The sequence below is a fragment of the Elephas maximus genome, chromosome 18 (genome assembly GCF_024166365.1).
Source record: "Elephas maximus indicus isolate mEleMax1 chromosome 18, mEleMax1 primary haplotype, whole genome shotgun sequence".
NCBI lineage: Eukaryota > Metazoa > Chordata > Mammalia > Proboscidea > Elephantidae > Elephas > Elephas maximus.
This window is the reverse complement of record NC_064836.1, coordinates 34,840,225-34,865,684: the sequence shown is the minus strand read 5'-3', so window position 1 is coordinate 34,865,684 and position 25,460 is coordinate 34,840,225. Positions and strand designations below refer to the sequence as shown.

General features: G+C 42.6%; 1 protein-coding gene and 1 long non-coding RNA gene across 3 annotated transcripts in view; one reads left to right on the top strand and one right to left on the bottom strand.

Annotated features, from left to right (window-relative positions):
* The window catches only part of ADAMTS5 (ADAM metallopeptidase with thrombospondin type 1 motif 5), a 61,123-nt gene extending 57,619 nt beyond the window's left edge, over positions 1–3,504 (bottom strand). The window contains exons 1-2 of one of the 2 annotated variants that reach the window (XM_049858474.1): positions 3,094–3,504; positions 958–2,777 (exon numbers count right to left, since the gene is read on the bottom strand). In XM_049858474.1, coding sequence (XP_049714431.1) covers positions 958–2,052 — 1,095 coding nt within the window. In that variant the 5' untranslated portion in view covers positions 2,053–2,777; positions 3,094–3,504. Of the gene's footprint in view, positions 1–957; positions 2,944–3,093 lie in introns of those variants that run through there. The other variant, XR_007513874.1, reaches the window with a different exon arrangement.
* Positions 1,706–5,252, top strand: LOC126061724 (uncharacterized). The gene is made up of 3 exons (XR_007513875.1): positions 1,706–1,794; positions 4,396–4,535; positions 5,162–5,252. It is a non-coding gene; the product is annotated as an uncharacterized LOC126061724 (long non-coding RNA).
* The last annotated feature ends 20,208 nt before the right edge of the window (positions 5,253–25,460 follow it).

Here is a 25,460-nt window from a genome sequence, read left to right as displayed (position 1 = left end):
TAGATATTGTGTTCCCAGACCCTCTGGGCCTATGAAGATCAATTTCGTCCTTCCGGTTACCATAATCCTTAAAAAGGGGAAAATCTTGGGAAAACATTCCTTCTTTATGATTGACTCTGCCCAGACTCCTCCCTACTGGTGTTCAGGAACGTAGTCATCCAAAAACCAAACATGCCAGCTAAATGTGACCCTACAGCGGTGGCTGAGCTGGGAAGTTGGGCAGATGCCTGTGGTGCGCTGGTTGACTAAGCAAAGGAGCTGCTAAGGAACCTAAGTTTCCTCCTTCAACGTACTGGGTTTCTATACCCTCTCTGGAAACCCTGGTGGTGTAGTGCTTATGAGCTATGACTGCTAACCAAAAGGTCAGCAGTTCAAGTCCATCAGGCGCTCCTTAGAAACCCTATGGGGCAGTTCTACCCTGCCCTGTAGGGGTGCTATGAGCCAGGATCGACTGGATGGCAATGGGTCAAAGGGTCATCTGCTGTTTACGGTTCCCCAATCATTCCTACCCAGGAACCAAAGTCCCATCCAGGTGGACCTATAAGAACTCTTGACTGGTGTTGCAAAAGAGGTTCAACTAGTAAGGCATGGACATTTTACAAAGGAGCCCATGGGATAAAAGGGATTACACTGGATGATCCATCAAGCCCCTTCCATTAGGTTCCACCAAGTCACATAGTTTGGCTTATTGGAAAGTAGCATACCCATGATTCCAAAGACCACCTTGCTATCCTGCCTTATTGAGTAATTGCCTAAACAGATCTGGTCATTTAAGATGGGGAATTACTGCTGGGACTACACTGAAGATAAGGGCAGCTGGCTAGGTTACCCGCAAGAAGCAGCTAAGCAAATCCTTAGTGACAGGCGGTTTATGCAAAAGCCAAAGCCATCAGCAAGACTGTCCCTCCCACCTGCCTCCTTACCTGTGCCTGGCCCCCACACGCAGCCTGGACCTACCTCCCGAGTAAACAGAATGGCCGCGTCGTAATGCTCCTCGTGGTCGTCCCCCAGCTGGTTGTGTTGATGCTGCCACTTGCAGAAGTTCTTGAGCGTGGTGGCCGCGTTCTTGCTGACCTCCAGGGTCTTGTCCTTGTCACTCAGTACCACCACCTTCACCACGGCCAGGCGGATGTGGTTCTCTATGCTGGCGTGGCTGTACAGACGGTTGGCGATGGAGGCCAGGGTCAGCAAGTAATGCTGCAGCCCGCGGCCATACATCCGCGCCATGGACGTGTCCGCTACCAGGAGCAGCTCCACCTGGCGGGCCCGGGAGATGGAGCGGCGCCGTCGCCGCCACCACGTCTGCGGTCCTGAGTCCCCAGAGGGTGAGGGCGCGGACTCGTCCGGGATCTGCAGAAAAAGCGAGGCTGGCCGGCCCGAACTGTTTTGTGCCGGGGGGCGCTCTCGGGACCTAGGCGGAGACCCTGGGGTCTCGCAACTAGCGCGCGGCGGCAGGGCCTCGAAGCTGAAGCCCTCGCGGGTGTAGACGTGCAGGATCCGTGCAGATCCGTCCCCGTACACGCTCCCTGTCTCCTCCTCGGCCCAGGGCCCGCGCAGCAGGGGCTTCAGTGTGTAGCGTGCGTGCTTGACCGCGAAGAAGCCGTGCAGACCCCCGCAGAGGTCAAAGACCGCCAGCGACCGGGGACTGCCGTCCACCATGCCCCGGTAGAAGCAGTGGCCCCGGTGGCGCCGAGGTGCACTCGGCCCGCCTCCTGTGGGCACGAGGCCAGCGGCGCCCACCGAACCATCCTGCTCCAGGTCCAGGAGGAACCTCCGGCCGCCAGCGTAGACGAGGTAGCCCACCTTGCCGCCGCCCGAGTAGAGCCGATCAATGTTCTGCACGAGTCCGCGCTGCGGCGCCAGGGGGTGCGGGTGGCCCGGAGGCCCGGCCCGCTCCTGCGCTTCCTCCCCCCGCCAGCGGCGGGGCTGGGCGGCCGTGGCAGCGGCCGGAGGCGGCCGGGCTTTATCCTGGGCAGGTGCCTCTGCGGGGCCGGCCGCGGCCGGGGGCAGGCGGAGCGCGCACAGCAGCAGGGACGCCCACCCGAGCAGCATAGTGCGCTGCCCGCGGGGAGGGGCTGCGCGACGGGACTTTATGGGTATTTGTTATTCGCTATGGAAGTTACCGGGGCGGGAGGGGAGGAAACACACACACTTGCTTGCAAGGTTGAGTCAAGTATCGGAGGGATGGGGGGGGCCCTGGCAGCAGCGCCAGCCTTTCCGGGCCGCGGTGTCAGCGTGCGAACTTTTCTTTGTCGGTTGGGAAAATGTTTGGATTCCTGCCCCAGCAAGAGGGGGGAAAAAGTAGGGGGAAAAAAAAAAAAAAAAGCCGGGTAGTGGAGATTCAGCAAATAGGAGAAAGGAGGAAAACCCCCAACTCGACCCCAAATACAGCTCTACCAAGAAAAGTCAGGAAGGTGGCGCGCACCCGGCCGGCAACTGGTGCGCACTGCCTCCTGCCCCTTCCACTCCTCGGGACCGGCCGGCGGCGGGGGTTCCAAGCTCCGGCACCCACTTCCTTTCTTATTTTGTGGGTTTCCTTGACTCTGCTGGAACCAGGAGGAAGGGAAGAAAGAGAGGGAAAAAAGCCGTAAAATTTAAGACAAAAAGGCAGGGGGCGGCCTGCGGCGAGCCGGAGAGGCGGCGCGGCTGTTTTCCTTCGGCTGCGGTGTCCTCCTGCCCGCGGTCATCCCCAGTCGGCCGCTGCGAGCGCAGAGAGCAGCGCGAGCGCTGTGAAGATGCGAGGAGGTGGAACAATGAATTTATAGCGGCATGCCATCCTGCAATGGCAATTTCAACAATTCGTCACTGCACGCTGCCTCTTAAAGGGAGAGCTTCCCCCACCACTCCCACCCTTCCCGGTCCGCGCCTAATCAGATGGGGGAGGGCGGAGGGGGTGATCGAGGAAAGGCCGACCGGGGAGGAGGAAGGGACCCGGCGAGGTGGAAGGAGGGATAAGGGAGGGAGCAAGGGCGGGGGGGGGGGAGTATTTGGGTAAGAAAAACAGAAGATTTCCTTGGCCTCTTTTAAAGCCACAGAGGCTCCGGGTCTGTCTGATATTTCACAACCAATCGGGGTTGGCTAACCTCGGCTTACCTCATCTCCTGAAGGGGTGTTTTGGTGTGTTTTTAAAGTTATTGAGACATTTCAAATCTCTCCCTGCCTCCTCTGGCCTGCTTTGCTTTCTCTGGGTAGGACGTTCCTGCCCCAAGTTTCTCCCGTTTGCATGCCGGTGCCCTCCGGCCTCGCAAACCCTGGAACTCCATCCACCAGGACCGGCTTTCAGCTGGCGAGCGTCCCCTCGCCCCCGCGCTCCTTTCGTCTGCTCCCAGCTGTCCCGGTACCGGCCTTGCTTCCTCCGCATCCCCTGGCCTCTTGGTCCTTGCCGGGTTCGGGCTCCGGGTGACTAACTTCTGCCGGCCACCAGCAGAGAGGCTGGGCAGCCGGAGAACCGCGGGCGCTTCCTGGCGCGTCGCTGCGTCCTAGCGCGGTGGTGCCCCCCGGGCAGGGCCGCCCGCGGCCTGGGAATTCCGCGCCTTTGTGTGCGAAGGGCGGGCTACACCCTTTCTCAAGCGCGCCTTTCATCAGTGCCCACGGTCTGCCACTTAATCCCAGCCAAGTGGAACTGCCTTTGCGTTAAAAGGGCAGGGCAGGAAAGAGTTAACTCTTGAAGGGACTTGCGTTCAAATTTTTATTTTAAAAGATTTTTAAAAATTGTGCCCATACTTAGCTTCTTCCTCCTGCTTAAATGGCCCATATCTGTGCTTCTCTCTCCCAAAGTAACGAGTCACGCCGTAGACCCTGACCTATTATCATACTCAAAAATTCGTTTTAAGAGTAAATACTTTGGGGGGGGGGAGCTGGGAGAGATTGGTGCTTATTAGTACTCAAGTGGAGCCCTGGTGGCGCAGTGATTAAGAGCTCAGCTGCTAACCAAAAGGTTGGCAGGTTGAATCCACCATCTGCTCCTTGGAAACCCTATGGGGACAGTTCTAATCTGTCCTATGGGGTCGCTATGAGTCAGGGTGGCTGGATGGTTAAGGGCTTTTTATTTGTTTGCGTACTGAGGTGGCATTGCCACTGCTGTCCGGTTTCTCCTACTTGTTTCCTCTAATTATCAACTCGAAGGACGAATAAGGGAAACCCCACTTTCTAATCCCTGCCAGGTCCTGGTTAGAAGATGTCCCGTAGTAGCAAGAGCGTCCCTCCCCACCCCCTTCACCATTCTTCAGGCAAATTAATGCACAGTAAATAAACGAATCACATGTGATTAGCATATTTCTGTCCTTTTCTACGTCAGCTTGAAGTGAGGCAGAGGACAGCTGGGCTGTCCCAGGGGTCCCCAAGCTCCTGGTGGTCTTTGTAGACCTTGCTAAGGAGATCTGATCTTTTTCTCAGGGAAAGAACCAGGAGGATCCTGGACTGGTTTGAGGTCCTCCAGTGGTGCTAACCTCTGGAGGGAGTCCCAGAATTGTCCAGCACCTTCTGGAGTCTCCTGGGAGGCAGAGTGAAGCACAGCCTGGGGTCTCACTTATGAAGTAAGTTGTCATTGTGATCTGCAGAACACCCGGCCATCCATGGTGGATCCTGAAGTCCCTGAAGGCCTGGAAGGAAATTGCTGTTGCTGAAAGTCATGGCCTTTTACTCTCAGTGGTCAGTTGTCCAAGGTCAATACTAACAGTTAAACATTACTTTGAGGAAGCAGAGAGATTAAAGGGTCAACATATAATGGAGAACCTAGGTCCAGCAGTCAACTTTATCCTCCCCAAGAGCCTTCGGGCCTTATTATGCTGGCCATTCATCCTCCAGTGGTCATTGCCTTGTGCCTACGGATAGCAAGCTTTATTTGTTTTACCGGGTTGGCAGTTTGAATCCACCAGGCGCTCCTTGGAAACTCTATGGGGCAGTTCTACTCTGTTCTATAGGGTCACTAGGAGTCAGAATCAATTTGATGGGAATGAGGTTTTTTTTTTTTTTTTTTGGTTTAGTGAAAAATAGCCTGATATTTTGGTCTAAACACCTTCTCCAACTAAAACAATCTAGATTTAGTAAATTTAACTATTTTAGTAAATTTAACTATTTTAGTAATCTCAAAGAATGATTTTAATAGGTATTTTGGGTGATAATGGTCTAACGTATTAATTACAGTTCTTTACATCCACAGATATTTACCAGTTGCCTTGGAGTTGTTTCTGCCTTATGGTGACCTATATGTTTCAGAGCGCTCCATAGGATCTTCAAGGGCTGATTTTTTTTTTGGAAGTAGATCCCCAGGACTTTCTTCTGAGGTACGTCTGGGTAGAGATGAACCTCCAACCTTTTGGTTAACAAGTGAGTACGTTAACCATTTTTATCACCGAGGGACTCCCTTGGTTCTTAATGGCATCTTATTTAGCATCTTGAGGAAATTCCAAGTAGATTTTATTCCAGTTGAAAGCTTTCCTCCTCTTCAAAAGCGCTGCACCGATTACATGAATTGTTCCCCTGAATTTTATGCCTTAAGTTTAATGATATTTGTGCTCGGATTATACAAATGTTCAGAAATATGTTGACAAAGAGGATAGAAACAAAGCCCCAAACGTGAATATCGTGTACTAAATAAATTTATTAGAACATTGTCTTCATAAATAGTGAAACAAATAAACCTTGTAAATATAAAAAAAATATATATAAGAAGGGCAAATTCTTGCATATTTGTAAATTTTCTATTTGGGTATAATTTTTTTTTTTCTGTGAAAGTAACTTGGACACTTTAGAAAAGTTTATTTGGTAATACATCTTAAATATTATCCTAGTGGATAAGGATGAGCTGCTCTTTTCCAGAAAAATTCACTTTGGTCAGTCCAAGGAAGTAATTCGCTCTGGATGAAAGCAGCCAAAGTTTTTTGTGTTCTTTTTACAAGTGGAAATATATTGTCCACCATGTTTTGGTGATCTAAGTACTACTTCATTCTATTATGATTATTCAAAGTCACAACTTCATTTGTGCATATTTAATGAGAACTTTCCACTGTATTTATAGAGTATATAACTGCAAAATACAATTAATATATAATTTTACATTTCCAAAAAGGAGGAGAGACTGTCTACTCCTTTAATATTACAGTTGGAAGCTACTTTGGAAATCACCTAAGTCAACTTCCTCCACCTAAGGCCTAGAGACTAAAGTGACTTTCCTGCAGTTAGAAAAGTTCACTAGTGGTTCAGTTCTCCTGAAACCTTAATCTCCTGCCTCCTAATTTGGCGCTCAGTCTACCACACCACTGAAAATCTCTCCAGTGTGACAAATATCTGTTGAGGTCCTCCTGAAAAGTGCTAGGAGAGGTTCTCAGAGGGTGTATAAACATGAATAAGCCATGATTCTATCACTCATCTGTCAGTTTGTCATGCTGTGGTGGCTTGTGGGTTTTTGTCATACTGGATTTTAAATACCATCAGGGTCACTCATGGTAGGTAGGTTTCAGCAGAGCTTCAGACTATGGCAGAGTAGGAAGAAAGGCCTGGCAATCTACTTCTGAAAATTAGCCACTGAAAACTCTTTTGATCACAACAGAATATTGTTCAATAGAGTGCTGGAAGATATGCCCCCTAGGCTAGGAGACACTGTACAAAAGCCAACAATAGACTCAAACATATCAACAGTCATGAATTTGATGCAGAACTGGGCAATGTTTTCTTCTTTTATCCTCAGGGTCGCCATGAGTTGTAGTCTACTCGATGGTAACTAACAACGACAACAAGAAACTACAAGCCACGATTAATGTTTTCAAGGAGGTCCCAGTTCAGACATGGAGCCAATTGTATCGAAAGATGTTTGGAATATAAGCTGGAAAATACAGATGGAAAAAAGTGAAGGAATAATTTCTGCAGATGCTCTGAACTGTGTTTTTCCAGTACAGCTTCACTCCGTAGGATTTGTATGTCCTTGTAAGTAGTATTTTCTTATATTTCCATTTGCTAAAGTGCCATTTCCCTTTTCTCTCCAAATCTATGATTTTAATGCTAAGAGTGGGAAAATATCTGACAGGAAAGTATTCCCCTCCAGCCAAACACCTGCTCACTACTTCCCATGTAGGCGAATCCCAGTCTTCAAACTCTGCGTAATGGTTTCCTTTCCCGCATCACATTTCCCACCCTCGGCCTTGCTGTATTTTGAGCTCTCTTAGTGTTGTGTCCCTCAGTAGCAGTATGCATGGATGTTGGGGACAGGATCTGCTCCACCTGCTAGCAGCCAGAGGTCATTTATGAGCTGTGTCCTTGAGTGCCACTGAGCTTTGCAATCTCTAGTTCTCAAAAGACTTTGCTTCAAAAGCAAAGGTTATATTTGGGGAGTTGGGAGAAGAATGCATTTACTCTTCCAGTTTTGACATGAATCCTACATTTTTAGAGGGAAAACTATACCTGAACGGTCCTCCTCTCATTTTCCATACTTTTTCTCTTACTTTCAAGTCCCTGGGTGGTGCAAACTGTTAACCTTTGGGCTGCTAACCCAAGGTTAGGTGTTTGAGTCCATCCAGAGGCACCTCAGAAGAAAGACCTGATGATCTGCTTCTGAAAAATCAGCCACTGAAAACCCTGTTCTACTCTGATGCACATGGGGGTCCCCATGAGTCGGAACTGGCTCAATGGTGAGTCGGAAATGGAAGTTACCTCCTCCTCCATCTTCTCCTATAGCCCACAATAGTGGAGCACTCTTTTTTTTTTTTTTAATGTCTTTTAACACAGCATTTTTCATGTGTACATCCATCATGTTGTGCAGCTGACCCCATTATCCGTTGCCAAATTTCCCATCATCATAAACAGAACTCAGTGCATCTTAAACAACGACCTCCTCTCCCCCACTTCCTCCTGCCCCGGTAAACACTAATAAACTTTGGTCTCTATACGTTCGCCTATTCTAGGCATTTCATATAAGCGAGATCATACAATATTTGGCCTTTTGTGGTTGACTTACTTCACTCAGCATGTTTTCAGGGTTTATCCGGATTGTCACATAGAGCATGGGTCTTGGTGCACCGGTGCACCCGCACAAGCTCACATACATTTGCACACATAACACGCACACATAGTATGCGTGTGCATGCATGCACACACTCACGCTTAACTGGCCCTTAACTCACGCTTCCCACTAGGCTGCTGAAGGGTGGTTAAAAAGTCCTGGTCTAGAGTTAGGATTATAGGAGAGGGGATCATAGGAGCTCCCACAAAGAAAATGCTCCTGAGACCTGCTTGTAAAGTTTTTAGCCCCCCCCCCCCCCCCCCCCCCCCCCCGCCGGGAAGTATCTGCCTGCCAGATAAAACTAAACACCTTTGTTTTCTGCCCTCCAGCTAGGACATACCACAGAACAGGCTATCTGCTGTGATGGATAACAGACTCATTAGAATCAGTTTTTACTTAATATTATAACAAAGACATTTTTAGAAAAGCTCGATTTTCATTTAAGCAGAAATTTTATACTGCAGAAAAGTCTTCAAACGAATAGAAAAAAATATACGTATGCATTATTTAAGACACACAGGTGCCATCTGTAAAGTAAAACCGACAAGTCAGTTTGTATGCTGATCAGCTGTGAAATGTTGTTTTACCTTTTCTCACATGGTTACGCACATATTACTCGCTTTTATTACTTATCCGAGTTCCTTTTTTTTTTTTTTTTTCATTTTCCGGAAGTTATCCTAAAAGCAAACCTTGCTGAAAACACATGGAAAATCAGACTTTCCAGCGAGAGTAATTTGAAACATTTGAGGATTCTTTTCCTTCCTGATGGCCAATTTCAAGCCAAGATTTCAAATTATTTAATGAATCGCGTTGGGGTTGTAATTGGAGTAGGAGGTGTAGTTGCTTAGCCCTACAGTATTTTTTTTTTCTTTTTTTAAGTTTAGGCCCTAACCTTAATCTTGTTCAAGTTCCAGAATATCTCGATCTTCTTTGAAACGATTCCGTCTTTCCATATTAAATGTATTTTCTTTACTCTGGGCAATAAAGTAAGAAGCTCAAGTTAGTCCAAACGAACCTGATAAATGTCAATCGGTTACTGCTTCCCTCGCCCCTGGCCAATAAGGAAATGGAGACACTGACTGCCTAGCTAATGAGCTGAGCTCTCCCACGCTGCTGGGGTCTCTGCCAATTGCTTCCCTGGTCCCTGGAAGTGATATACGGTGTGATTTTTTTCATGAGTGATCATGGACTGATACACACCAGTTTGGTAAACATCTTTCCCAAACAGGTAGATGGAAGAGCAGCGGTTCCGGTTATAATTCTAGATGAGGGTGAGGGTTCAGATAAAGACACTGCAGTTTTTCACTCACTTTTACTTTGAAGGTGTCACTCTTCCTGACACCCCTGCTTCCCAAGCCCTGATAATGTTGGAAACAGGAAGAGACGATGCCACCATGACTTACTGACAAGATGAAGACTTGATTCCAAGTCCCAGTAGGAACGCTTTACTTGGCATTTGCCATCAACTCTCCTGCTTTTTCTCTTCCCAGCTGGCCAGACCTGGACCTGTTGGAAAATCTCCTTTAGCAGCTGGAAAATTCCCCAGAGTTCCAAAACAGATTGCCACCTCTGGTCTTCAAAAATATGAGCAGAGGAGCTTGAAACTGCAAGAAGAGAAGAAGTGGGCTTTGTTTGAGTGACAGTTTGGGAACTAACCTGATGCCCACATTTTCTTGTGGTTCTTCCCAAGAGCTGAACTCTGGAATTTGCTTCTCTTTTTCCTCCCTTGAGGTTCCTCTTCCAATCCATCTGCACCTTCGCCAAGCTCCATCATAACTCGGCTTCAATCTTAGTGAGAAACAAATTCTCTTTGTTTTTCAGGGTCGCGAGGCATGAAGTTGTTCGAGAACAGAGGTGGGAAAGATCTGATGCTGTCACTCACGAGCCTCACGTCCATGGGCAAAATCATCTCTTAACGGGGAGGCCTCAGTGGATCTACACACAATGGTAGTCAGATCCTTGATGGCACATGCCAACTTGGGCCCAAATGGCTCAGGTGAATCTACTTAATGATACCTGAAAGAGTTCTTTTGATTCATGACTTTATAAAACTAATTACAAGTATTTGCATGTGAATTACTAAACCCATTCTACAATTAACTGTATAATTTCTAATTTGCCTCTCTGCATCTCAGTCCAGCATTTATTTCTGCCAATGCATTAATCAAGGTGATAATAATTCCATTTACCTGTTAGTTTATTAGATGTCTTATTTTCTTTTAGAAAATTTGAATAAGGAACATGGTGCTAATCAAACCTAAGTAAGGTGGAGATATGAACAGAAGGAAACTGACAATATAAAATGAGGGTGTCATATATATTCCACAGGTAAAATCTACAGTGTGTCCACAGAATCCATAAATAACTTTTTTTTTTTTTTTAATATCTGTGGTCAGTGAACTGAAGGGCAAACCATCCTGACTGGACTCAGCTAGTTTCTAGCTAATCAGCTTACCCTCCGAAAATGCAAAATAATGTCTTGAGATTGTTAGCTGTTTTTTTGTCCACCCCCTCTCCTTCCATCTCTTGTAAACCTTGTTTTGCCTTTGGTTGTTGACAAGAGTCTAGTCGTTGGATCTCTTCTACATGAGCACAGGACTTGCACCCTGAAGATAACTCAGTGTCCCAGAGATGTTGTTGGCCTCCCTCTCTTCCTTCTCTCTCATGCTCACTCTCACTCTAGAGCTCTTGGCTTTCTTCCCCACTAGAACGTGGCCCTATGAAAAGAGGAAAGGTACTTGTCTTTGTCACCATTGTATCTCTAGTTTCTAGCTTAGGAACTGCCAAGTAAGAGGCATGGATAGATACATGTTATATGTGTGAAATATGTGTGTTAACTATTTTATAACCATTATATGTGCATGTTTTTATAAACACACATATGGCATCTGCTGATATTTATCCTTTTTTTTCTGTAATAATGGAACCACACTTTTTCAGGGAAATCCAATCCACAGGATTAAGTAAGGCTGACTCCATTCCTATTCCCTGCGCACAGGCCTGGGCACTTGATACCAAACCTAGCCACTCAGAGTGCCCCATAAGCCTGGCCATAGCAATTGGTTCTGGAAGAGCTGTGCTCATTGAGTCCCACTTGGGACATTTGCCCAAGTCATTGTTGAAATGTGCCTTTTCTCTGAATGGAGCATGTGTTAAACAGGGAGGTCTATCTGCTGTAATGAACACCGTCGAATTCTCAATGGTTTTTCATGAAGTTTATTCTTCACTCGCATCACAGCCCACGCAGTTTTGATGGCAGGCTGAGTGTTGCTCCATGCAGTCCTTCAGAATCTTAACTTGTTCCATCCTGTGACCCTGTCCCATCCTCAGCCAGCTGCGTTTGAAGCTGACATAGAAAGACAAAAGGGATGATCTCACTGGATTTCAGTGGTTTTAGTGGTTTAGTTTTAAGTCATGGTATTTCAGTTGCCTCATATGTATCTGAAACCTGGACAATGAATAAGGAAGACAGAAGAAGAATGGATGCCTTTGACTTATGGTGTTGGCAAAGAATATTGAATATACTGTGGACTGCCAGAAGAATGAACGAGTCTGTCTTGGAAGAAGTACAGCCAGAGTACTTCTTAGCAGGAGGAAAGATGGTGAGACTTCTTCTCGTGTAGTTTGGACATGTTATCAGGAGGGGCCAGTCCCTGGAGAAAGACGTCATACTTTGTAAAGTAGACGGTAGGTGTAAAAGAGTGTTATCTGACCTTACTAATGCCCTTAGTAATGCCAGTAAATTTTCATTAATCCTTAAACTAGCCCAAATCAGACTTGGCCTGCCCCTCATGTGCAGAAGGGCCAGCTGAGACAGCTAATTGACCTCAACAGAGGACACAGCAACAGGAGGAACGAATCAGAAGGAAAATCATCACCCAGACCCTATTTTGAAGCAAGAAGTCCTACAAGAATCATGTCACCTCCTATTTCCTGACCACCTTCTGGAATTTTCCCTCCCCAGAACTCCTGCACGGCTGCCATCTACCTGCCCAAATCACATGTAAGCCCTGCTTCCCTGTAGCTCAGGGAGCCAGATCTGAGGAACTTCCTCCAGGCTCCTTGCTCTGCACATTGCAATAAAGTTACTTTCTCAAAGACCAGTATCCAGATAATTGGCAAGTCTGAGCGCACTGGACAAGGACCCACTTTTCAGGTTGGATAACAAGCGGAAGACCCTTGAAGAAATGGATTGACACAGTGGCTGCAACAATGGGCTCAAATGTAGCAACGATCGTGAGGATGGCACAGGACTGGGCAGTGTTTCCTTCTGTTGTACATAGGGTCATGAGTCGGAAGTGACTCAAAGGCACCTAACAACAACAACAAAAAAACAGAACCAAATCCATTGCCTTTGAGTCAATTCTGCCTCATAGTGAAACTAACAACAACAACACTTTAATTAGGGATTCTGTCACCTAAAACAAGAGAATCAGGATCAACATACCCATTTTTTGCTTACCTTGTCTAGCCTCTAGCCTAGTACCTTTCATATGATAAAACAAAAACCAAACAAGTTGCCATCAAGTCAATCCTGACTCATGGTGACCCCATGTGTGTCAGAGTAGTAGACAACCTAACGTTTTTAACCAAAGATCTGAAGAATGAGTGACTGTATACTCAATATTACTATGTTGGGCTACACTAATGTAGAGCTATTGGTCTGATGTTAATTACCAAACTTATCTCATGAATTATTCCTGAAAATTGTAGCTCTAAGTAGCTAATAGGGGTTTGACACTTATTATTCTATTACTGTATTTTCTGTTTTTCTGTCCTCTATCAGCTATGCATGTCTCATGCTGCTCTGTATCAAAATTGCCAACACCTTTTTTTTTGGTTGACACAATAATTGCAGAATTTTAACATTTACGATTATTGTATTTCTGTTATTCTAAGTCAGTTTAATCTTATTAAATACTGTAATTGTCTGTGAAATCCTGGACTTGAGGACATCTAATACTCCTCCAGTGTACTCTGCAAAAATGCTTGCCTCCCCAGCCTCATCTTTCTGCCTGCGCCTCAGGGTGGAAAGGGAATGATCTCTTTGAATTTTAGTGGTTAGAACAAACCGCCAGGCTGAACGTTAAAATTATGAAAAATGTCTGCCTTGAGTGTGATGCTCTTTTAAGTACTATTTAGATGGGATCAAACTGACAGGAGCAACTGGAAAGATTAGATAGGAACCTTATGGGGCAGTGAGTTTATGTTAATGGGGGAGGAACAACTCAGAAAAGGAGGGTGAGAATGGTTGGACAACGTGAAGACTATGATTAATGTCACCGAATTGCACATGTAGAAACTTTTCAGTTGATGTATGTTTTGTTGTATATATTCTCAACAACAACAACAAAATAAAATAAAATTCTTCTATCGAACCATGGGCCTGGGGAAAATCTTATTTTGTGTGACTTTTCTGTGTAGCTCAACTGTATATTCTGACTCCTCCAATAATAACAACCGTAGGATGATGTTTGGTTAAAAGCACAGGCTTTTAATGTCCAAATTTATATCCCAGCCTAGGTACTGTCAGCGATCCTGAGAAATTTATTTAAACTTTTTGGGGAGAGGGTCATCAGCTACAAAAGAGTGATAATGGTAGCACATACCTCATAGGGTTGTTATGAAGATTAGGAGATCACATATGGAAGCAATGCTCAGGACAGTGGCTGGTACCAATGAATCATAAAATTACTGTTATTTATTTATTTCTTATTACAACAGCTGAGGGTTTAGCTTTAAGTCTTTCATGTCCTTTACATCTTGGTTCAAAGAGTATATCTCTTTACCTTGTCCTGATAGGAGGTGTCTTAGTCATCTAGTGCTGCTATAACAAATACCACAACTGGATGGCTTTAACAAAAAGAAATTTATTCTCTCACAACTAGGAGGTTAGAAGTCCAAGTTTAGAGTGCCAGCTCCAGGGGAAAGCTTTCTCTCTCTCTGTCAACTCTGGGGGAAGGTCCTTGTCATCAATCTTCCTCTGGTCTAGGAACTTCTCAACCAACACAGGGAGCCTGGGTCCAAAGGACAAGCTCCACTCCTGCCTTTTCTTGCTTGGTGGTAGAAGATCCCTCCCCTCTCTGCTCGCTTCTGGCTTTTATATCTCACAAGAGATTGACTCATTCAACCTAATCCTGTAGATTGAATCCTGCCTCATTAACATAACTGCCTCTAATCCTGCCTCATTAACATCATAGAGGTCAGAGTTTACAATGCGTGGGAAAATTATATCAGATCACAGAATGGAGGATGACCACAGAATACTGGGAATCATGGCCCAGCCAAGTTGACATACATTTTCTGGGGGGCACAAATCAACCCAAAGCAGGAGGTTTCGGAAGAGAATCACTAATATTGTGAAGAATGATGATATTAAGATGTTCTGCATGTTAAGGTTGGAGAAAATTCTGGTGGGAAGAAGAAACTCCCAAAGGGTTTAGAGAGAGATGCATCTTCTAATGGTTATCACCTCTCATGTCTATGTGAAGTATAAAGAGGAATTTTTTGAATTAATCTCTCCCATTCATGTCCTCTTGTGTTGACAGTCTCTGATCATCCCTGTGCGGTGCAAATGGTTTAGTGCTCGACTACTAGCCAAAAGTCTGGGAGTGTGAACCCACCCAGAGATGCCTCAGAAGATAGGCCTGACCATCTACTATTATAAGGTCACAGATACTGAAAATCTGTGGAGCACAGTTCTACGGTGCACACATGAGCTAGCTATGAATCAGAATCCGCTCGGTGGCAACTAACGAACATTAAAATCATTCACGTCCTTGTGTTTTCATCCCTTCTACCACCTGCTAGACTTTTCACACACAGAGGACAAGGACTGTTACACTCATTTACACGTGCCTTTTCCACGTAGCACAGCATCAGACCTTATAGCCTCTCACAAATATTTGCTTAATTGCTTTCAATTAAATCAGTCACATATAATGTTTAGGTGAGGACAGAGAAAGCAAAAAATATTTTAGTTTCTGTTTATTTTTTATGATCTTGGTTGGAGTTGAAGGAAAAGAGAATTACAGCCTATTAAAGAAGGAGCCCTGGTGGCATAGTGGTTAAAATGATTGACTGCTAACCGAAAGGTCAGTGGTTCAAAACCACCAGTGGCTCTAAGGGAGAAAGAAGTGGCAGTCTGCTTCCATAGATTTACAGCCTTGGAAACACTATGGGGTCTCTGTGAGTTGGAATCAACTTGAGAACAGTGGTTTTGTTTTTTTTTTTTTTTACTAATCATGACTATCCGTAGCTCAGTCAATAGAAACCTGTGTTCTAGGGCCTGAATTCAGAAGAGAATTCAAGTGGCAACAATGTGACATTAACAGTTGGCACTTAAAAAACAACTCAATGACTCTTATCTTTATAATTACAAGATATAATGCATCGGACCCTTAGAATTACTGGGTATGGCATTCACATTGCAATCATTGGATGGTTCCCCAAAGAACTTAGATAAATAGTACATTGTTGTTAGCTGCCATCAAGTCAGCCCCCAACTCATGGCGATCCCATGCACAACGGAATTAAACCCTGCCAGGTCCTTCAGCACCCCCATCATCTGTCGTGGATCTGATCGTTGTGATCCATAGTGTTCCCAGTGGCTGATTTTTGGAATTAGATCACCGGGCCTTTCCTTGCTTCCTAGTCCATCTTACTCTAGAAGCTCCACTGAAACCTGTATAGTGTCTATAGCATCAACTCCACTGAAGGATGGGTGGTGGCTACTCATGAGGTGCTTTGGCTGGTAATCACACTAGGGCCTCCTGCATGGAAGGTGAGAATTCTACCACTGAACCATCAATGCCTCAACAATTCATCGTTTGAACTATAATAGCCTGAACAGCTATCTGGTATTTCTGGCTTAGGGATTTTTTTTGTGTGGTTGTTTTGTTTTTAATATTCGTTGTCACACAACCAACAGCTAAAGAGATTAAAGCAAAACCTAACACCACAACTCATTGTTTCTTTAAATACTTAAAAAGTTTATTATTGTGGGTGGTGGATGCGAAGTGGATATAGAGATGTGTAAGACAGTTGCGCGTTAAGACAGAAATGAAAATGGATACATTTTAAAAGGGATTCAATAGTGACTCAGCTCTGCCTTGTGAACAATTTCTCTCATGCTCCACATGGGAACAAGAAAAGATGGAAAGTGCAATGGTGTCTCCAAGTAGGTCATCCAGGGCAGTTTACCCATCAATGAGGTACATTTTTGGAGAAAATTAAAGAATGACAAACTATGTTGTTGTGTACACACATGCACACACACACACACACTCAGAACAACAACAACAAGAAGACATGACTATGAGTCCCCACTGAACTGAGGTTGAAGACAAAGTTAAGAAAGCAAATATTTCTATGAAGCTCAAGGGAGCGAAGGCTAACAGGGAGGCAAATGACTAAGCACACCTGTCATAAATGTTGCTTCAAAACTTCAAGAATTATTATTATTATGATTTTACCACATGTGAAGTCAACAAATGCCTTATTTGACTCCTGGTTGCACAAATGTTTTCTGAAGAGAAGAAACTCTTAGAAGAGTGATACCGATAACATGTTCAATAACGAAACAAAAAAAACAAGCCTTATTTTAGAAGAAAATGTCTTCCCAAATATTCATTCGTGAGGTGGGTAAGCAAACACGAGGATGTAAGGAGGCCCAGGACAATCTGACTCACCTAATTTTGTGGCAATTGCAGAATATTTTGGGATTAAGGCTGGCTTCTTGTTTTCTTGTTCTCAACTTTAAGGGACTTGAAGAAGAACTTACTGAATGTTTACTGACAGTCCTTTAGGAAGAGCACAAAGCATGGATAAACTCTTTTTGTTTTCCTCAAGAATGTTTACAAGTACTTTGTGTTAAGGTGGTGTTTTAGGATGGGTGGGTTCTCAATGTTTTATTGACGTACCTATAGAAAAGAGAGCATAATTTCTTTATGTTTCTGCTGACCAAGGGTGGAAAAAAATTCCATCCTATAAAAAGCAGTGAATCTCAAACATTTTGGGATCCCCTTATCACTTTAAGGATTGTGGAGGATCCCCCAAATCTTTGGCTTTTGTGGGTTATGTCTATTGATATTTACTGTAATAGAAATTAAAATTGGGAAAAAAAGGCATTTATTTGTTAACTCATTCAGTAATTATGTAATATATTTTTTATGAAAAAAATTGTGCTTTCGAAAACGGAAAAATGTAGTGAAAAGAGGTGATTTTTTTTTTTTTTGTAAGTTTCTTTGTAGAAGACAGCTGATAGAGATATCTGCTTCTGCATTCAGTTATTATAACCGAACATGTCATGCTTGTGATGTTCTGGAAAACTCTACTGTAGTATCTTTTTATTATTATGAAAATAATTTTGACCTTGAGGAGCTCCTGAAAGGGTTCGAAAACCTCTGCTCTAGGGACTTCCTACTCAAAACCAGCATTCTCGTAACTTGAAAGCTTGTTTGAACTGCAGAATCTCAGGCCATACTCTCTTGCATTTTATCAAGCTCCCCAGATAATTTGCACACACCTTAAATTTGAGAAAGGTGCACTTGGATGAAAACGGAAAGAAACTGCTGCTTTCTTCCTGTCTCTCACTGACTTTGAAACTGCTGCTTTCTTCCTGTCTCTCACTGACTTCTCCGCAGGGGGAAAAGAGTAGACCAGCTGGTTGGTAAACAAAAAGAACAAACATTGCTCTGCATTACTCAGATGAGTGTAATTAATACGGTAAAGATCTCTGAACACATACGGCCTTTTGGGAGAAGTAGAGGGGGTTTTCTGTGCTTAAAAAGTGCATGGGAAAAGCTTTGTAGATGTCTCACTTACCACTCTTACTATCAGCAGGTCCATAGGACAGTAAGGAAGTTGGAAGGACAGAGAATCAAGTTACAGCCATTCTCTAATCAAGCTTTATCAATATTGTTTCGTTCTTTATCTGACTCTGAGGCCTGTTTCTCAATTGGTTCAGAAGGTCATGATAATTTATTACCCTCACATGTATCTCTAGACCTAGCAAATGCTGACTCTTTGGGACAATGCCTAGTGCCCATGTAATGTGGACATTTTCTGTTGCTAGTACTATGGAGGTAAAGTGATAGTCCCTGGTGGCACACTGGTTAAGAGCTCAGCTGCTAACCAAAAGGTTGGCAGTTCAAATCCACCAGCCACTCCCTGGAAACTCTGTGGGGCAGTTCTACTCTGTCCTATAGGGTCGCTATGAGTCGGAATTGACTAGATGGCAACACATGACCATTAAATTATTCTTTTTCTTTGAAACAATGTATTTTTACAAAGTTACAAGATGTTACAACTTATAATCCAGAAAGCACACTTTTATATATATATGTGTGTGTGTGTGTATATATATATAGGTGTTTACATCACTCTGCTCAAACATGTAACAAACATGGTTAAGATGAACTGTAAAGAGTAAATGGGGTGGCACCTAACAACAACATCAAAGAGATATAGGCTTTCTCTAAAGAATAAGAGCAACCCTTTGGATCAGAAAAGTAAACTCAAAGTCACAAAGCCACAGGCATCTTTGACTCTGGAACAAGCAGGCAGTGGAAGACAGGAGTTTGGCTCCTATAGAGTAATCAGGGCAAAAGCAAAGTACTTCAGAATAAATGGAGAAATGTAGTCAGGCTCATTATCTGAAGCCTAAACTTGAATCATTTTACCACCATCTGTAGACATGATAGTGAGTTTAAAAATAATGATATCTGATTGCTCTCTGCAGCAATGGTTTGTAGCAAGCTGTGGCCCAGGTTAGTAGAAGGCATGAATATTATGAAGGAACCTAGTGGTATGATGAATAAACCTGTCGTATCCCCACTATCCGTACTGGCAAGAGCACAGAAGTGATATAATATTGGGATGTGACAGTTAAAATTCATTAAGCCAGGCTTCACAGGATCACAGAAGAGATAAAAGAGAAAAACAAAGACTCCTACTCAAAGTGAGTGAGTGGAATATACATAGAAATCAAATGCTAAAATACACAGCCAACAAAATTAACTGTCAAAATAGGAGTATCATTGCAGAGGAAATTAATTTCATGAAATAAGTTAGTAAACATTTTAAAATAAAGTTGTGGAAGACATTCAAAGAGATAAGTGAGGAAATGACTTGTATTAAAAAGAGTAGGATATTATTAAACAATATCAAAGAAAAATAAAAAAAAAGAACAGGTAAATATGAAAAGGAATGAATAAGAAATCTTGAATATAAAAATAGATTTTTAAAATATAAAGATATTTTAATGAATTCCATAAACTCTGCATGCACTTGAATGGAGTTGGTGATTTAGAAGAAAGAACTGAGGGATTCACCCAGCTTGCAACATAGACAAAATTAAAGAGCAGGTAAAAGACTTCCGAGGACTTCCGGTGGTGCAATGGTTAAGTGCTCAGCTGCTAACTGAACGTTGGTGGTTGGAGCCTACCCCATGGCTCCTAGGGAGAAAGACTTGACGATTTGTTCCCATAAAGATTGTTGTTGTTATTAGGTGCCATCAAGTTGGTTCTGACTCATAGTGACCCTACATACAACAGAACAAAACACTGCTTGGTCCTGCACCATCCTCACAAGCATTGTTATGTTTGAGCCCATTGTTTCAGCCATGGTGTCAATCCATCTCGTTGAGGGTCTTCCTTTTTTTCATTGACCCTCTACTTTACTAAGCATGATATCCTTCTCCAGGTACTGGCCCCTCCTGATAATATTATCTTAAGAAGAAGTCTTACCATCCTAGCTTGTAAGGAACATTCTCGCTGTATTTCTTCCAAGACGGATTTGTTCGTGCTTCTTGCCGTGCATGGTATATTCTATATTCTTTGCCAACATTGTAATTCAAAGGCATCAATTCTTCTTCAGCCTTCCTTAGTCATTGTCCATGTGAGGCGATTGAAAATACCAAGGCTTGGCTCAGGTACACGTTAGTCCTCAAGGTGACATCTTTGCTTTTTAACACTTTAAGGAGGTCTTTTGCAGCAGATTTGTCCATTACAATTTGTTACTGGATTTCTTGACTACTACATCCATGGGCGTGGATTGTGAATCCAAGTAAAATGAAATTTTTGGCAGCTTCAGTCTTTTGTCTGTTTATCATGATGTTGCTTATTGGTCCAGTTGTGAGGATTTTTGTTTTCTTCATGTTTTGCTCTTCATCAGTAAATGTTTCAAGTCCTCTTGGTTTTCAGCAAGCAAGGTTATATTACTTGCATATCATAAATTGTTAATACATCTTCCTTCAATACTAATGCTGAGTTCTTCATATAATCCAGTTTCTCAGATTATTTGTTCAGCACACAGACTAAGTATGATGAAAAGATACAACCATGATACATACATTTTCTGATTTTAAACCATGAAACCATCCCCTTCTTTCATTCGAGTAACTACCTCTTGGTCTATGTACAGGTACCTCGTGAGCACTTGTGTTCTAGAATTCCCATTCTCTGAAATGCTATCCATAATTTGTTATGATCCACACAGTTGAATGCCTTTGCATAGTCAATAAAACACAGATAAACATCTTTCCAGTGTTCTCTGCTTTCAGCCAAGATCCATGTGACATCAGCAATGATATCCCTCATTCCACACCCTCTTCTGAATTTGGATTGAATTTGTGACAGTTCCCTACTGATGCACTGCTGCAACCATTTTTGAATTATCTTCAAATTAATCATAGAGATTACAGTCTAAAAAGCCCTATGGCAAAATTTTGCTCTGTCACATGGAGTTGCTTTGGGTTGAAATCAACTCCATGACATCTAACAACAACAAAAGCCTTAAAAATTAGTCAGGAGGGATCTAACAGAATAAGGGAATGGAGAGACTAGCAGTACTTGAAGAGAAAATATTTGGTAAGTTTCCAGAACTCAGTAGATCAAAAGTTTCCTCTGAATATCAAAATAAATTAGTATGATTAATTCCAGTTTTATTCACTGAATTTTTCTAATGTGATGGATTATTATTTTATGCTAGTGCTACCAGAATGGGAGGGGGGAACCCTTGTTCCTAGGGGTTTAGCAAATGTTTTATCAGCAAACATAGATAACAAAAAACTGTGGATTAAGATCTTAAAAGGACTGAGGGAAAATAATAGTTAAGTCTAGGGTTTTATACACAGCTAAATCATGTTTCAAGAATTAGAGCAGGATAAATATGTTTAAGACATTTGCCAAGAGTAAGAAATTTTTCCATCAGCCATTAGCCCCTTATCTATAAAAATAGGGACTGTTAAAGAATAAACATGAGCAAGAAGATCAAAACAGAGGGAGGCAAGAACACAAGAAAAAAGGAATACTAAAGTGATAAAATATGTTGATGAATGTATTGAATTTTGATATAAAAGAAAAAAAAACACTAAATTTTTGTATGCTTTTTTCTTAAAGATACCTAAGTCTTTATTTAAAAATAATAAGATGGAGAAAATGATTATGAGCTTTAATTTAGAAGCCAACCCAGAAGAGCCCCTAATAGATAAAGATAGAACAATTTGAGTAGTAAAATTAACAATATAATATTGGATTGGAGCCCTGGTAGCCAAGTGGTTAAGTGCTCGGCTGCTAACCAAAAGGCCAACAGTTGGAATTCACCAGTTGCTCCTTGGAAACCCCCTATGGGGGCAGTTCTACTCTGTCCTGTAGGGCCACTATGAGTCAGAATTGACTGGACAACAATGGTTTTTTTGTGTTTAATATGGAGTTATAATCCAAAATCTAAAGTAAACATTCATGAGTACACATTGATATGAATACAATGTTGAATAAACAAAAGGGGAAAAGAGACACATCTCCCAAACAGAAAAATTCCAAATAATTTATGTAAATTCTTCTACCCTTAAGGAGACGGAGCTTAACTCCCCACCCTCTGAATATGCATTGCATGTAGTGTCTTGCTTCCAGTGGATAGAGTATGGAAAGGGGAAAAGTAACTTTACAGTAGAGAAAGCTGGTAAACACTACCTTGTCAAGTTATCTAGGTTATCATCATCAGTGGTAAATGATATTGATAGTAAGTGATATGATGAGAAAGACATTTCATCTCTGTGGTCTTCCTTCCCAAAACCCATATCCTCAGTCTAATGATTTAAAAAAAAAAAAAAAAAATTAGACAAATTCCAGTAGAGAATCATACTATACTATATCTGACCAGTGCTCCTCAAGACTGTCAAGAAGATCAAAAAGCAAGGAAAATCTGAGCAACTGTCACAACCAAGTAGACTCAGAGGAGACATGATGCTGTGATCACTACATGGAATGTTGGATCCTGGACAGGATCCTGGCACAGAGAAAAGATATTAAAGAAAAACTAATAACATTTAAATAAGATGTGGAGTTTAGTTAGTTGTATTGTGCCAATGCTGGTTTCTTGGCTGTGACAAACATCCCATAGTAATGTAAGATGTTAACAAGTGGAGAAATTGGGTGTGGAATATAAGGTTTTCCCAACTGTAAATTAAGCATCATAAAATAATTTTCATGATGATTAAATGAGTTAGTGTATTTAAAGTCCTTAGAATAATGTCTGGCACACTATAAATACTTAGAAAATGTTAATTATTATATTGATGTTTTTATGAGAACAAATCTTTTACCTCTTAAATGTGCTGCAGAGTGTGACAGGGATAAAGACATCAGACCATAAACGATGGCCAGGGTAGAAGCTAATGAATGCCCCTATGTATTGGTATGATTTACAATAGGAAATCAGGTGACTTGGACTTAGGGCTTTTTTCTAGAATTGGGGAGTGAGTGGGCAGCCTATAGCCAAGGGAGCTACGTGGACTGGAATGCACTCCAGTGAGTATCAATGAGATCTCTCTGTTTTCAGTCATGGTGAGGGAACTGGAGCAGACCAGCAAGCTCTCGAAGGGGTTACAGATGTTTCCAAGATTTCAGAAAAGCTTACCTTCAGTGATAATTTTTTTTTTTTCTTTTAAGGTATGTGAATGCTTAGGTCTATTGTACCTATGTGAATCTAGATAGAATTACTCCTTGAGAGAGAGAAGGAATTACCAGATTGAGAACCCAAAACCACCCCAAACCCACCCCAAACCCATTGCCATCAAGTAGATTCCAACTGATAGAGACCCTACAGGACAGAGTAGAACTGCCCCGTAGGGTTTTCAAGGACTGGCTGGTAGATTCAAACTGTTGACCTTTTGGTTAGCAGCCAAGCTTTTAACCACTGTGCCACCAGAGTTCCAGGTTGAGGAAAGGGGCAACTATCATTGCTGGGATTTGAGGGAGGAAAGAAAGGGAATTACAAGGGGTGTAGAGGGCTTTTTAGTGAAAAAAAAAAAAAAAAAAAAGAGTGAAAAAATGAAGGCTGATTCAGGCCCAATTGGAGGGACAGAGAGAAGAAGTGAACTTGTAAAGCTTTAATAGTGAAGAAAGAAGAGTCAGAAAATTGTCAAGTGATGTGTGAAAATACGCAATACCCGAATTAGATTTAACTTCGGTGTCTAAAAGAGAAAATTGAACTGGACAAGATAGAGGGAAAGAGAAACCAGGTTTTGTGGACAGTGAAGGCGTCTTGGTTTGTTGTTGTTAGGCCCTGATGAGCCCGTTCCAACTCATAGTGACCCTAAGTACAACAGAATGAAACACTGACCTGTCCTGCGCCATCCTCACAATCCTTGTTGTGCTCCAGGCCATTGTTGCAGCCACTGTGTCAATCCATCTTGTTGAGGGCCTTCCTCTTTTTTGCTGACCCTTTACTTTACCAAACATGATGTCCTTCTCCAGGGATTGATCTCTCCTGATAACATGTTCAGAAGTATGTGAGATGAAGTCTCGCCATCCTCGCTTCTAAGGAGCTTTCTTGCTGTACTTCTTCCAAGACATATCTATTCATTTTTCTGGGAGTCCATGATATATTCAATATTCTTCACCAACACTATAATTCAAAGGCTTCAATTCTTCTTCGTTCTTCTTTATTCATTGTCCAGCTTTCACATGCATATAAGGCGATTGAAAATACCATAACTTGGGTCAGGCACACCTTAGTCATTAAAGTGACAACTTTGCTTTTTAAGAAAAAGTTAAGTTTGAGTGTCTACAAGTGGCACCAAACTCAAACTCAGTAGGAAGGACAGGGGCTTTCTGGTCTACGGTTTGTACCTGAAGCTGATGGGAAATGACCCTCTTTTTCCTTTTCTTTTTTACTTTTTCTAAAAGAGTAATCCACAGAATTGTAAAGAAAGCAAAGCCTAGGAAAGACATGGCCATAAGAAGCTCAAAGTCTCTGATCCCAGCTTTGCTCCAAAGAGGAAGCTTCAAAGAGGAGCCTTGCCCAGATAGATGTAGGTGGGGCAAAAGAAAATTTCTAGAAAGTACTGCAGCTAGAGCTGAGGACTATGTAATGTGTATCAGAGAGGTCACTCTTTCTCCAGTTTTCTCACGCGCTAACAAATTCAATGAGGTACTTGTCTCAGCTACAGGTGGTTCCCACTTCCAGCAATTTGACTTATAAAGATGAATCACATACTCAGTGCTCTGCCAACTACTCAGAGCCCTGCAGCAGGCCACCCACAGCTATATCACTGGCACTGTCTGCTTTCCAACATGCACTGAGACCCAGGCCCCTGTGGCCTGGATCCCTGACTGCAGATGACATCCTCACAGGCTATACAGCTTCCTTCCTTTGCCTGGGTTCTCTGTGGCACTGGTCTCAAACTTATCTGTCCTAATCAATGTAATGGCATAAGATTCCTTATGTAATATTTTGCTATTTACCTTTGTGCATATGTTCTTTCATTTTGTTCTAACACCAATAACCTAATACTTATTGAGCACTTACTATATGACAGTCACTATAGTAAGCACCTTGGACAAATAATCATTTAAGAACACCACGAAGAGAACGTTATTAACTGTATTTTGCTTATGGACACAGAGATTTGAAAATGCAGTGTGATTGATTTGGTCAAATCAAAAGATTTGGTATCTGGTAGATCTTGAACTGAAATCCAAGTTTCCTAACTTCAAATCTCGTTTCCTTTTTATTACACAATATTGTCCCACTTTAGGAAGCCCTAGTTCATTTTTCTCCACCAAGTACTTCTACCAAATATATCTTCAATTAAATAAGTAAACTAAGTATTTGTTATATGTCTATTACCCTTTTTTATGTTAATTCTGCACACCATAAAAACCTTTATACTGTACAATGTAAAAGTTTATGATTTAATGACAAATACTTTAAATGGAAGAGTTGTGATCATTGAAAAGATTGGGCACAAGGCAGGTTCTCAGGAAAATAATCACCCGCTATAACATTGTATAGGTAGGAAAATTAAAGTCACCTTGAACCATTTTATCTATAGCCCAAAAGATGAGTCATAAATTAAAACAAAAAACAAACTACTTTATAATGGTGGCTCAGTGCTTAAGCACTAGGCTGCTTATAGTGGTTAAGAAAGAAACAACTATGGGCAAAAGTAGAGGACAAA